The 14,227-nt window shown below is 41.3% G+C and overlaps 1 protein-coding gene across 1 annotated transcript; it reads right to left on the bottom strand.

The window, feature by feature from the left end:
• Positions 1-16: 16 nt before the first annotated feature.
• Positions 17-13,242, bottom strand: tspan4b (tetraspanin 4b). Its single transcript, XM_085352050.1, has 8 exons — positions 12,920-13,242; positions 9,484-9,553; positions 9,124-9,315; positions 8,915-8,989; positions 3,026-3,121; positions 2,016-2,129; positions 645-728; positions 17-159 (listed from the first exon to the last, which is right to left on the bottom strand). Exons 1-8 carry the CDS (start codon positions 12,925-12,927, stop codon positions 91-93), a joined length of 708 nt encoding a protein of 235 aa, XP_085208176.1. The 5' UTR covers positions 12,928-13,242; the 3' UTR covers positions 17-90.
• Between the last annotated feature and the right edge of the window lie 985 nt (positions 13,243-14,227).

The raw sequence follows: 14,227 nt of genomic DNA on the forward strand, positions 1-14,227 counted from the left end.
GAATGTTCCAGGCTGGATTATGGATTTTAGAAATTCAGTTCATGAGTTTGATAGGCGTCACGTGACATCTGTTGAACAGCTTTTCTGCAGTTAGTCCAAGTGTTTCTCGACCGAAAGAATTTGACAATACATGAGCATGGAGAACACCAGGGCCAAAATCTGACAAAACAAGAGGAGACGTACAGGTCATTAATTAACAAGTCATTAACGCTACATATGACAGGAACTACACAGAAATACACCAACTATGCACTCAGACTCCAGGTGGACTAGGATGTATAACAAGAACTACTTGTCTGCACTGTCCTCAGCTGCCCATGTTCACATCCACAGTGTATAAGCGAATGCAAGTGATTTCGACCAGTTAAAAGCAATCAGCATGAATAACTGAATCAAGAAATTCAGACTAAACACAAGTATTCCTAATAGCTGATATATGATCTAAGATTTTGGAATCTATACCACCTTTCATTGTAAATGTACAAATAACTGAGCTACAGCTTACAACACATAATTACCAAAAGATACGTTATTTCAAGTTTTATGAGCCTAAAGGGTAGGCAAACAGTTACTAAGTTTAAATGTACATTTTGTTTATGGACAGTATGTATGTATAGTATATAGAAAACATTAATATTGTCTACCTGCACAACACCAATACACACTCCAAACACCAGGACAGAGGTGATGTTTTTTATCAGCCACTTTCTTGCTTTCTGGTAGCATGGCTGCAAACGACATGGGGAAACAGTTGAGGCAGAGTAGTTATAGATAGAAAGAAAAGCGAAGAAGAATGCCAGGGCTATATTCCAGTATGCAGGTTTAGCTAGCAGCTCTGAGTTCCTAAACCCTGAGATGTGTGAAACTCCTGTTTTCTGCTCCAGAGAGTTAACGTCAACTCTGAGTCAGTTATCAGGGTAAAAGACACTATGTTAGATGCAAATTTGTCCACAGATTAGAATTCGGTCATTAAATATCAAACAACATGTTGGAAAGAATGGTGGCTGAATTCAGAAACATATTGTCCACTTAAAAATCACCTAAATAGTCTCAGTTATTTGACCAGATCAACCAGAAGATATCACAGGCTCTGTTATGGATCAGAACCTATGCTGCCATTTGAACCGCAAGTCAAATCCAAACCGTGATCCGTTTTTAATTAAGGCAAGATCAGGCACAAATTCTGTTCAGCTCCAGGTAGACCCTGGCTATTGTAAGGTAGACCCTACAATGATACATACAGAGGAAAAACCCAGCAATCAATTTGGCGACAGTGGGAAGGAAAAACTCCATTATAACAGGAAGAAACCTCCAACAGAACCAGGCTCATGCTCTGTGTTGGTACAGGCCATTGAAGATGATAACAGTGGGTGGATTATATTCTTAAATGTAAACAGTTTCTATGCCGTATGTTAAAACAAGATCTAGAGTGTCATTAAAGTGGTGGGTGGGTTCTTTTACATTTTTAGAGAAGCCAGTTGAGTTTTCAATTACTTGAAAACTTTGAAGAACCTGCTATTCTTCCTGCAGAGGTCCAAGGGATCTTCCAGCAATTGTGATGCTTTTTTCTGGAGAATTGCTTAGGGTGATTTCATATCTTTTGATCTTGAATCTGGAACCTAAGCTGGAGCAGAGCTGGTTAGATCTACCGCATTATAGTGATCTACCCTGGTAAGAAGTGAACCAACTTTGTAGTTGACCACAGAAAACCATGGGCCAACCCTAAAGTTACCCAGATAAGCCAAAATCTTGCTTCATAGCCTCAGGTTTAGTTCACAGAGTCTGTTACCCTGGTAACTGACTCAGAGTTGAAGTCTACACAATTCCTGAAACATAAATCTTGTAGTTACCAAACTAAGATTTGTTAGCAAATTCTGCTCTGAAAAAGGCAAAGACTTTAGTATGCAGTTGCCCAAGCAGTATGTGTGACACATACATTCATTGATCTGTAGGAAAATTCTGTTTCATTTGAGAGGTTTATCCCCCCAAAAAATAAAAATTAAAAAGCAACAAACCTCAGTCCATCCTTCAACACACGTCTGTGTCCCAACTGAGCAACATGATAAGGGTAGCTTTCCCTGCAGCACGTTATACCAGTCTGTTTTGTTGGTTACGCCACAGCACTTGAACTGGAAGAGCAGATGACAGGATGCAAAGAGGACAGTAATACCAAATATTTAATCTACGTTTAACATTTGCACGTGTAAACTCATGTAGATCCTTTTGACTTGACAGTTTTCTCTTGGGTTATTAGGGTGCCTATACTCTTGTCATGTACTCTCATCACTTATTTTGAATCTGTGTTTTTTTAATGTTCATAATTTGTGGCTGTAAAGTTCATTAAACTGACAAGGTGGCACCATCACCAAGAACAGTAGTTACTTCTAGATTTTGCCAACTGCATCTTGGTCTATGGTTTTGTCAGGTTTATTTTGAATTGGGGTTGCGTTTGGACTGCACCAAGCTGGAGATGTATCGCAGACTGTGGTGCGAAATTGCTTCATGCAGTCCTTGGCAAATATGACTGTAATGTGTTGAGACTTTATTGTGTCAATACTTTAAAAATTTTAAGGCAATATTTAACAAGACTGTGCATGTGTTTGTAGCTGTTGTTGGTGATCAGTACCTTCCGCACGGACTAGAAACCTCCATGAACTTATATGTGTAGCAAGATGCAGAGTCTGCAATCTCCAGTGTGTCCAGACATGAAGCTAGTGAAACTGTAGTGTAAGTGCCTACGGTCATTTTGCAATCATTTGGTGGTTTTGGCTTGGTATTAATTTGTTCCTTCGTTTGTTTTTGTCTGTAGACAGAGCCACTGTTGTATTTTCAGTGCATATTTTTTTATTGGATGTTTTGTGATTTTTCCTTTTTGTTTATTATCTGTATGCCATTAAAATGCTGCAAGAACCCCTGTTATTGTGTCCCATGTGGCAACTAATTTCCCAGGCTACACAGTATATCCGTTATTCTGTTGAAAAGAGGATTATTGTATTTTCATGTGCTGTTCAGTAAAAATGCTCACCATTTTCTGGACATTGTCCCAGGAATTCTTAAGGCCAGGATCTGATTCATACATCTTCATATCTTCCTTTAAATCTTTTTGTGCTTTTGAATCCAGCTGACAAAAAGACAGTGAACGAAACAAGGATATACAATTAATCATAAAAAAATCAATTGTATATATATAATATATAATATAGACAGACTGGCGCGTCCATCCATCCATCCATCCATCCATCCATCCATCCATCCATCCGTCCATCCAGATAGATAGATAGATAGATAGATAGATAGATAGATAGATAGATAGATAGATAGATAGATAGATAGATAGATAGATATGGAGCCCATTCCAGCTGTCGCAGGGCTAAGTATCTCACAAAAGTGTGTACACCCCTTACTTTGATATAATGTAAAGTAGTCAGTTTACAGATTGTATAACAGTGTAAGTTTGCGGTCCCCTCTAAATAACTCAACACACAGCCATTATTGCCTACTTGGCGATGGCAACAAAAGTGAGTACACCCCGAGGTGAAAATGTCCAAATTGTGCCCAATTAGCCATTTTCTCTTCCTGGTGTCATGTGACTCATTAGCGTTACGAGGTCTCAGGTGCAAGCATGTCTTCAGACTTAAACCCTATTGAGCAACTGTGGCGCATCCTCAAATAGAAGGTGGAGGAGTGCAAAGTCTCTAACATCCACCAGCTCCATGATTTCATCATGGAGGAGTGGAAGAAGTTTCCAGTGGCACCTTGTGAAGCTCTAGTGAACTCCATGGCCAACAGGGTTAAGGCAGTGTTGGAAAATAATGGTGGCCACACAAAATATTGACACTTTGGGCACAGTTTGGACATTTTCAATTAGGGGTGTACTCGCTTTTGTTGCTAGTGATTTAGACATCAGTGGTTGCATGTTGAGTTTTTTTGAGGTGACAACAAATTTACACTGAGCGAGGAGGCTCTAAAAGACTGTTTTGACTCTACTGTGTGGGAGATGCTTTGTGACGACCACGGGAAGGACAGTGACAGACTTGTGACCTTCGTTACAGCCTACATTAACTTATCTAGGACCTCGTGTTGCTTCTCCAACAACAAACCATGGATTACCCAAGAAATAAAAGCTGTCCTCAAGCAGAAGAGGAGGGCTTTCAAATTTGGAGACAGGGAGGAGCTGAAAGGGGTGCAGAGAGAGCTGAAAGGACTGATCAGTTCAGCTTCAGCAGAATGATGTTAAAGAAGTCTGGAGATGCCTTGGAATCATCTTGGGGCACAAAGATTAACACCTTCTGCCCATGGGGGATGCGAGGTGGGCAAATGAACTGAATTATTTCTTTAACAGGTTTGATTACCAACTGTACCCTCATACACACAATAACATGGACTGAACCACCAATTACAACCACTAGCACTTTATATAACTACTGTAGAAATTATCCACATATCTCACTGATCTAAACTACACTACTGTAAATGTTGTATAGACAATCATTCTGTACAATACAATAATTATAGTTTTACAACTGTTTATAACTGTTTATTAATACTCACAATTGTATATCTACAATCTGTATAATTTCATATTTCTGTATAGTTTTCATATTTTTAACCATATTTATATCCTGTTCATAACCTGTACATAGCTTGTACACTCACTACAGCCTGTGCATACTTATAGTTATAGCATATTCATAACATACCTTCATACCATGTACATTGTAACATACCTTTAATAGATCCATATTTTGTAATATATCTATATTATTTCCAAAGCACTTTCTGGATGGATGCAAACTGCATTTCGTTGCCTTGTACTTGTGACATGAGTTGAATTCTATTCTATTCATCCAGGATGCAGTCTTCAACATCGGCTGCAGACTCACCCACCCCCCACTGATGCTGTTCCACCTTTGACACCCCAGACACTTCACACCTCCCCCACACACCCTGGTCACTACTCCCCACCCCCAACCACAGCATCCAGTACACATCCAGCACACATCTCCAGCATGTCTCTCACTCAACCACCCGGGTTAGAAGGCAAATGAGGAGGATTAAAGCCAGGAAGGAAGTGGGTCCAGATGGCATCAGGTTGTCAGGTCCTGCGCAGATCAACTGTCTGAGGTGATGGAGCGCATCTTCAACCTGAGCCTGAGGCTGGGGAGAGTTCCACAGCTCTGGAAAACCAATTGTGTGGTACCAGTGCCAAAGACTCCACGTCCAAAGGACCTCAACAGCTAAAGGCCGGTGGCTCTGACATCCCACCTGATGAAGACCCTGGAGCGGCTGGTCCTGGCTCAGCTTCAGCCCCTGGTGAACTCATCACTGGACTCACTTAAGTTTGCCTACCAGCAAGAGCTGGAGTGGATGATGCCATCATTCACCTCCTACATTGTTCCCTCTCTCACCTGGAGACCGCTGGGAGCACTGTGAGAATCATGTTCTTTGATTTCTCCAGTGCCTTTAACACCATTATTCCCACAGTCCTGAAGGACAAGCTGGAGAACTCAGGAGTGGACCATCACCTCACAACATAGATACTGGACTACCTCACCAACGGACCACACGGACCAGAACTCAGGACTGTGTGTCGGACAGGGTCTTCTGCAGAGCAGGGGCCCCACAGGGAACGGTTATGGCTCCATTCCTCTTCACCATCTACACTTCTCCCACAACTTCACCCAGTGCTTCCTGCAGAAGTTCTCTAAGGACTCTGCAATAGTTGGCCTCATCACTGATGGGGACGACAGGGAGTACAGAGAACTGACCCAAGGCTTTGTGGACTGGTGCCAGCAGATCAACACTAGAAAAACGAAGGAGCTGGTGGTAGACTTCTGCAGGCACAAACATTCTCCACTGCAACCACTGAACATCCAAGGTATGGACATTGAGGCTGTGGACAGCTACGGGTACCTTAGTTTTCATCTGAACAATAAACTGGACTGGATTCACAATTCAGATGCTCTCTACAGGAAAGGGAAGAGCAGGCTGTACCTGCTGAGGAGGCTCAGGTCTTTTGGAGTGAAGGGCCCACTCCTGAAGACCTTCTGTGACTCTGTGGTGGCCTCAGACATTTTTTTACGATGTGGTCTGCTGGGGCACCGGCATCTCTGCTGGGGATAGGAAGCGACTGAACAGGCTGATCCGGAGGGCCAGCTGTGGTCTAGGATGATCCCTGGACCCAGTGGAGGTGGTGAGTGACAGGAGAATGGTGGCTAAGCTGTCATCCCTGTTGGACAACATCTTCCACCCCATGCAGGAGACTCTAACAGCACTGATCAGCTCCTTCAGTGGCAGAGATTCCTTTCAGCAGCTGTCAGACTGTCAGAAGTATTTTATTGTATATATATATATATATATATATATATATATATATATATATATATATATATATATATATATATATATACAATAAAATACTTCTGACATATATATATATTTTGACGAGCCATCAGGCAGCCTTCACACCTCCAACGACCCCAACAATAGAGGCACTTTGGACACTCTTTCCCCCACCTCTCCCCCCTCCATAGAGCCATCACCACCTTCAAACTGTTCACCTGCAACACCCGCCCCCTCACCCCACACAAAAGAGGATTTCACACCACCTCCTCCGACCACAACTCTTCATATTCATGAAGCAGATGTGAGGAAGCAGTTTAGGAGTCTGAATGCTCGGAAAGCTCCCGGCCCAGACGGTGTGTCTCCTGCCACCCTCAGACACTGTGCAAACGAGCTGGCCCCAGTGTTTTCTGGCATCTTCAACTCCTCACTGCAGGCATGTCATGTGCCTGCCTGCTTCAAGTCCTCTACCATAATCCCTGTCCCCAAGAAACCTAGGATCACTGGACTAAATGACTACAGACCCGTGGCTCTGACATCTGTGGTCATGAAGTCATTTGAGCGCCTAGTTCTCTCCCATCTCAAGACCCTCACGGCCCCCCTCCTGGACCCCCTGCAGTTTGCATATAGAGCCAACAGGTCTGTAGACGACGCCATCAACATGGCCCTACACTTCATCCTGCAGCATCTGGACTCCCCAGGAACCTACGCCAGGATCCTGTTTGTGGACTTCAGCTCTGCCTTCAACACCATCCTTCCAGACCATCTCCGAGGCAAGCTTTCCCAGATGAATGTGCCTGATCCCATCTGCCGGTGGATCACTGACTTCCTGACGGACAGGAAGCAGCACGTGAGGCTGGGGAAGAATGTCTCGGACTCCCGGACCATCAGCACCAGCTCCCCTCAGGGCTGTGTTCTTTCTCCTCTGCTCTTCTCCCTGTACACCAACTGCTGCACCTCCACCCACCAGTCTGTCAAGCTAATCAAGTTCGCAGATGACACCACCGTCATTGGGCTCATCTCTGACGGGGATGAGTCTGCCTACAGGAGGGAGGTTGAACGTCTGGTGTCTTGGTGCAGCCACAACAACCTGGTGCTGAATGCCCAGAAGACAGTGGAGATTATTGTGGACTTCAGGAAGCACACAGCCCCACTCCCCCCCATCATCCTGACTGACACCCCCATCACCTCTGTGGACTCATTCCGCTTCCTGGGTACCACCATCACCCAGGACCTGAAGTGGGAGCCCACCATCACCTCCGTCATCAAGAAAGCCCAGCAGAGGATGTACTTCCTGAGGCAGCTGAAGAAATTCAACCTGCCAACACGGACGATGATGCAATTCTACACTGCAATCATCGAGTCCATCCTCACCTCCTCCATCACCGTGTGGTACGCTGGAGCCACTATCAGGGACAAACAGAGACTGCAGCGTGTTGTGCGCTCTGCTGAGAAGGTGATTGGCTGCAGACTCCCATCTCTGCAGGACCTGTACACCTCCAGGACACTGCGGCGTGCAGCCCGGATCTCAGCTGACCCTTCTCACCCTGGACACAGTCTGTTTGACCTGCTCCCCTCAGGCAGGAGGCTCCGGTCCATTCGCACCAGAACCTCTCGCCACAAGAACAGTTTCTTCCCCTCTGCTGTTGGACACATGAACAATAACCACATGACTGTCCCCGCCACTAACACATGACCCTACGCTGTGTCACTGCATCATTTCATGTCTGGCACTGATCACCACCTGCACTCATGTATATATCTTTCTACGTAGCACTCATAATTCTTATTCTCATGTATATATGTTTGGCACTGATCACCACCTGCACTCATGTATATATCTTTCTACGTAGCACTCATAATTCTTATTCTCATGTATATATCTCATGTATATCTCATGCACATATCTTTCTTTCTACATAGCACTTTAATTCTTATTGTCTGCACTGAAGCACCGCAGCAATTTCCTAATGTTGTAAACCTCAACATCTGGCAATAAACCCATTCTGATTCTGATTCTGATTCTGATTCTGATATATATATATATATATATATATATATATATATATATATATATATATATATATATATATATATTATGCTTTATGATGTTTAGAATATATTATTTTCTAAGATATTTAACTTTTAGAGAAATATCCCTTTTTTAAAAGATTTTTTTTTTAAACTAAAATATGCTGGTTTGATTCTTAGAAGTGCTAATTCCCAATTGTTCATTTTTCTTCTTCTTTTTCTTCCTAATTTAGCCTTTTCTAATGAGTCTTCTCAAATTTAACTATGGGATCGTTACATATTTTCACATTCCTTACTGTGTACATTGCACTGCAGCAACTCTGCTTCTTTTTCTTCTTTCAACTGCTCCTTTTAGTGGTCTCCAAAACAGAACATTTGCCCCCATCTCACCCTGTCTCTATGATCCTCATCTGTCCAACTAAACCTGTTCATGGCCTTGCACAACTGACACTTTTTTTTTTTTTTTATTGTTCTGGAGCACCTCAAAATGAAAATAAAGAAAAATTAATGAAAATTTGAACCTTGTAGAGAGTGAGCTTACCTGGTCATGAAAAATGTGGATAACTAAAACGAGAGTCACTTCTGTCAGGACCAGGAGTAACAGGATCAAAAAGAACTGCAGAGACAATAAGAGCAGTTGGAGGGTGAAGCGATTCATTCAAGGGTGGCTTACCCCACTAATATGTTTTCACACTAAGATTAGAATTTCTCAACATAAGGTACCTTTATTACATGTGGATGAAGTCTTACCGTAAACAATAGACAACGCTGCTCCTTAAGCGCTCCAAGACAACCCAGAAAGCCTGTTATCATAGTAATACCACCAGCAACTAGCAGCAGATTGGCAGCTGAGAGAGACGGAAATGAAAGTGGAAGAGAGGAAAACTCTGACTGCGTGAAGGACAGCCAGACTCCAACTCCAAACAGGCCACATCCTCCTAGCTTCTCAGAAAATGTAATGTTAACACAGCCAAAATTTAGTACAGAGTGGAACACAGTGTGAGTGAATGAATGCAGCATACAACACTAAATTGGTAGAGACCACAAAGAAATCTTAAATTAAACACAAAGCCAACTTAGAAATCAAATAAAAATTCTGCAAATACTAACCCAGAAGATGAGATTAAAGACAAACATCAAATACTTGACAACACATAAACAGCCCTGTGACACTGGCATCCTGGAAAAGAGAGAGGGAAATAGGACAAAGAGAGATCTTTTAACAATATTTGTCCGATCAATTTTAGTTATTTGTTTTTTTTAGCCTTTGTGAAATATCCAGTACATTGTTTTGTTCTGAAAAACACAGTTAAATATAAATTAATAATCTTTCATGGTTTGTTGTGCTGTGCTTTGGGTGTCTTATAAAATGTTGAGGGATCTGTGTCAAAAGAGTAAGTTAAGTTTGGCACACTTTCTATGTCTAACCAACAGTGCTGAAGCCATTCAGAATACTATCCTTAAAAAGCAAAATATTTTGTGAAAGCCTGTTCCACCTCTGCTAACTTTCTATCATAGAGTTCTGCTCAGACCACTTGCACTCATCCGTCTCCCAAAAAGAAACAAAAATCTAATGCATTATTGGGGGAAAAAGCTGAAGTAAAAAGAGTTGAAGAGTGAAAGATTGTGAATGTGTATTTAAAAATCTGTTTCTTTTTCACTACACTGTCAACATACCCAGGTAGAAAAATTTGCTTAATAAATTATGAGCCCTACTCCGGCCCACCAAAAAGTACTCGAAGATCCCATCACAACATCTAAAGAACCTGCCTCATTTAAGATCAGTGTTTAGGACTCGGTTAACAGCTGGGCAAAATGTGGCCTCCACGAGAGAGTTCCTATGGCAAAAACTACTGATGGTAAAGGACCAAAAAAGGCTTGTCTCACATTTGCCAAAAAATCTCTCTCTATATATAAAATATCTTTAAATATCTGTCTTTTTAATGACTCACTTCAATTTTATTTTTCCAAATCACAACAGTTGCTTGAAGGGTCTTTGTATTGTAAGCCAAGGCCTCTACAGTAATACAGAGAACAGAGAGTATCAGATGGCCCCCTATGAGCAAGTACTTTGGCAATAGTGGGAACAGGTGAGGGGAGGAAGACAGGACAAAGGACACTCTGCAGAAGAGACACGGAGATTAATAACTTTCCATCCATCCTCTTATCTAAGGATTATAATTTTGCTATATGGTTTTGATCATTTTGTCTACTTATCCATTCAGACAAGGCACAGGGGTGGTAGTGGGAACCTGTAACAACTGTCCGTCGATGTAACAGTTATCCATGACAAGAGAGGCGTGTTTGCCCTTCTGTCTGTGTCGTTTTAGAATGGGCAAAATTGCTTTACGTCCGTTGTTGATTTCCCTAGGAAACTAGCCGTTCATACCATAAGACATTCCTTTTAATTCACACCGTTTGCTTTTAACAAGTTCTTTAAACTGGAAATGTTCAAACTTAGCAATGATAAGATCAGGCTCTGAGACGAGACTGCATGAAGTTTCTAATCCACGTTTCGGCCGGGATTCCAGAGAAAATCAATGTCTCGCATACGTCTTGTTTACATGTCGTGAATGTGTTTTAGGGATTTATTGTCTGCGTTTAGAGTTAATAGCTTTTGTTTGTGGACTCGCGTATCTGAATGTTGGTTGTGAGTAGGTCCTCTGTATCTGTTATATTTATGTTGGTCCGGGGGATTTCTCCGTGACGTGCTGCTCAAAATATCCGTGGAGGAACCTTCGAGTTCCTCCATTCTGCGTGGTGATATCGTTAGTGGTTGTATGTTTGATTTAAATTTGCTGACAGATGTTTGTTTAAATTAAAGTCATAATTTCACTAGTTTAGAGTATAATCTGGCAGCCGGCGCAGCAGTTTTGTAAATCTCAAACCTCGCAATTTCACAGCATCACGCGCTCTTTATCTTATCTTATTTGCTCCCCTCCCCTAACTTCTACTTATGCCATAATGGCTCACCGTAGCAGGTAGTTTTGATTTGGCAGGGTTTACCACTGGATGCTTTTTCTGACGGAACCTCAGAGGGGACTTGCGTTTCTGGCTGGTATCGAGCATACCAGAGCATTGGAACACTTTTTAACAATACTTGAAAGGTTCTTGAATTTGACTTGCTTGAACCAACTTTAGTGGGAAAGTCTTCATTTATAAACACTTAGATTGTGCCATGGACTACTGACTCCACACAGGAAGTTTCCGACAGGAAGGAAGTTCCCTCCCCTACTCACTAGACCCAGTTACAATACTCAAGTTATTTTACATGCCTTTGTGAGTCACAGAGCCCAAGGCCCAGATTTGGTTTTTATTTTATAACAACACAAAATTCCGAGGAAACCATGTTTCAGTGATTAGTGTGGGGAATGAGCTGGAAAACAGACTAACCCAAAGTTATCTGAAAAAAATATCCAGGATGCCTCAAATGTAGCTATGGTACTTAGGAATTCAAACTGTCAAAGAAATTTATATGAAGTAATATAAGATTTTTTGTTAATAAGTAGCTAATATGACATAAGCAATGACTCAAGACTATTTCTTTGTCCCTTGAGTGTTGCATGTTTACTTGTGTGTGCAAACTGAAAATTAGTAGGTCTTCTTTTATTGCTGATTTATTGTGATTTCTGATTTTAATTAATTTGTCACCACTGATCCACACCCACTGCATTATCATTATTAATAATGATATATTAAATCTTGCAACACAAATTTGCAAAATATGGGTCAAATATTTATAACAGTATCTTACATTCCTGACTGCATTTCTTACCTTTGTTTTAGCACCTGATTTTCCCGGGTCACAACAGTCTGATCAACGGATCATTAATTTGTGTGTAGGAGATTTGGGGAAATCTGCACATAATTTATTTTTGCAAGTTCACAGAACAGACATAAAAACGTGTGATGGAAGATGAAGCCCTCAAACTTAATCATAAGATTTAAATAAAAAATACAGAGAAATTATTATCTCAGATAATGAGATTTTCATTCAGTACAATTTGTTTAGTCTGCCAAAACTTATGCATATTAATAAAAGTAATACCTTCATATAAGGCACTTGACACATTATGTAATTTTTCTTGTCAGGCTAGTCCCACCCTGGCCTATTTTCAGCAAAAATGTTGCAAAGAAGTATATCCATCTGATAGAAAAAGTGGTTTCTACCAATTTTCTATTGGTAGAACACAGAAACATATCCTGTCTCTCTGTTTTTTTTTTTTTTTTTTAGAGTTTAAGAGTTACCAGCTGTGTCCAAAAGCAGAATAGCTTCATGAAAGCAAAATGTTTGGCACATTTATTTTAAACATATTTTAAACATTATCAAGATCCAAAAATACAGTTCAATTTTCTCATTTATCCTCGAGCTCTTCACTCCTATCCTCAACACAGCCATCTTTATCCCTTTATGTCTTTAAATAAGTGAAAATCTTGAAGGTAAGAGGGGGAAGCAAACACCAAAATAGAGTTTTAAAATATAGGGAGGGACATACTGTATCTAACTAATACTTCTGATAGTGTAGCATTTCTGTACATACTTTACCTTAGCATGTGGTTCAAATCTTCAAAGTCTCTGGTCTTTGTGACGCTCCTGTTCCAGGCTCCTTCAGCTCCTGACTTGGATCTTTACTTGGTTTTCCTTTTCAGATGTCTTTCCTAGAGCAAACAGCCTTTTCAGTTTGTTTTCTGGATCTTCTCTTCTCTTCTCTAGACCATGTTAATGTTCATTTTTCATGCTCCTCTGTAGGACTTTAAAATTTTCATATTAAAGTTCTTTATACCGCTCTTTTGTTCCTTTTTTTCTAACAGACCTTCGTCTATGTCTGTCCCACTCTTTCACTTCCTCTCTGTTTCTCCCTTCCTCTCTCCCTGTTTCCAGATGGTTGTGGACTGCGCTCTGTGTCCCTCCCCCTTCACAGTTTATCACATTACTTACCCCTCCTCCAGGCCACAGCCTCTAAAGTCTAATGTGGCCTGCTTATTCTGTCTTTTTTTTTTCTCAGTTTAAGAAATTTTTGGTCACTACACATTTAAGAACACTTAGGTACAAACACAAGCATACAAAATATCCTGAACAAGTTGCTTTACTTCAGATAACTGCAGACATGTCTAAACATAAAGGATTTCTGACAAAAGATCCATTTTCTTTGTTTTTCGCATGTCACTCCTGAGTATTTCGGTTCCTCTGTTGCTCTTCAGGTGATATTACATATTTCTTGTTATTGTCAAGCTATGAACAGTAAATAATGTACTTGCATTTATATAGTGCTTTTCTCATCTTACTGTCTCAAACAACCCGTTCTCACTCCCAAAGCGTAACATTTTACGCTAGGTGACAAATCGTCACCATATTACGTTTTCGGCTACCACCACGTTCCCAAATGACGACCTCGGAAAAAGAGGAAATATGAGAACCGTCTGGACTGAACCTACACATGTTCGCTCTTTTTCTTCAAATCGCTTAGAAACACGCTATTTAACATCATTAAAGTCCTGGTTACGGTCTGGAATAAGGTTATGGTTAGGGCTAGGGATAAGGTTAGGTTTAGGGCTGGAATACAGGGCTGGAACGTCTATTACCGCGGGAGCGTCATTGCACTGGATTCCAGCCATAACCCACCGCGTACCATAAGAACGCCGAAGGTCTCCTTTCGCGTTCCTCAGGAACGCCGCGGGACGTGACAAAACGTCGACATGTTACGCCTCGGGAGTGAGAACGCTCTGTCTCAAAACATACAAATCACATGTTTACCATACATTTATACAACAGTTTGTTCTATAGTCTAGCACAGAATAATAAATAAAAAAATAAATATATATGTTTTGGAATGTGGGAAAAAGCTGGAGTACC

Source organism: Diplotaxodon limnothrissa, linkage group LG4 (genome assembly GCF_057381915.1).
Source record: "Diplotaxodon limnothrissa isolate DT_005_m linkage group LG4, D_limnothrissa_male_GT1.1, whole genome shotgun sequence".
NCBI lineage: Eukaryota > Metazoa > Chordata > Actinopteri > Cichliformes > Cichlidae > Diplotaxodon > Diplotaxodon limnothrissa.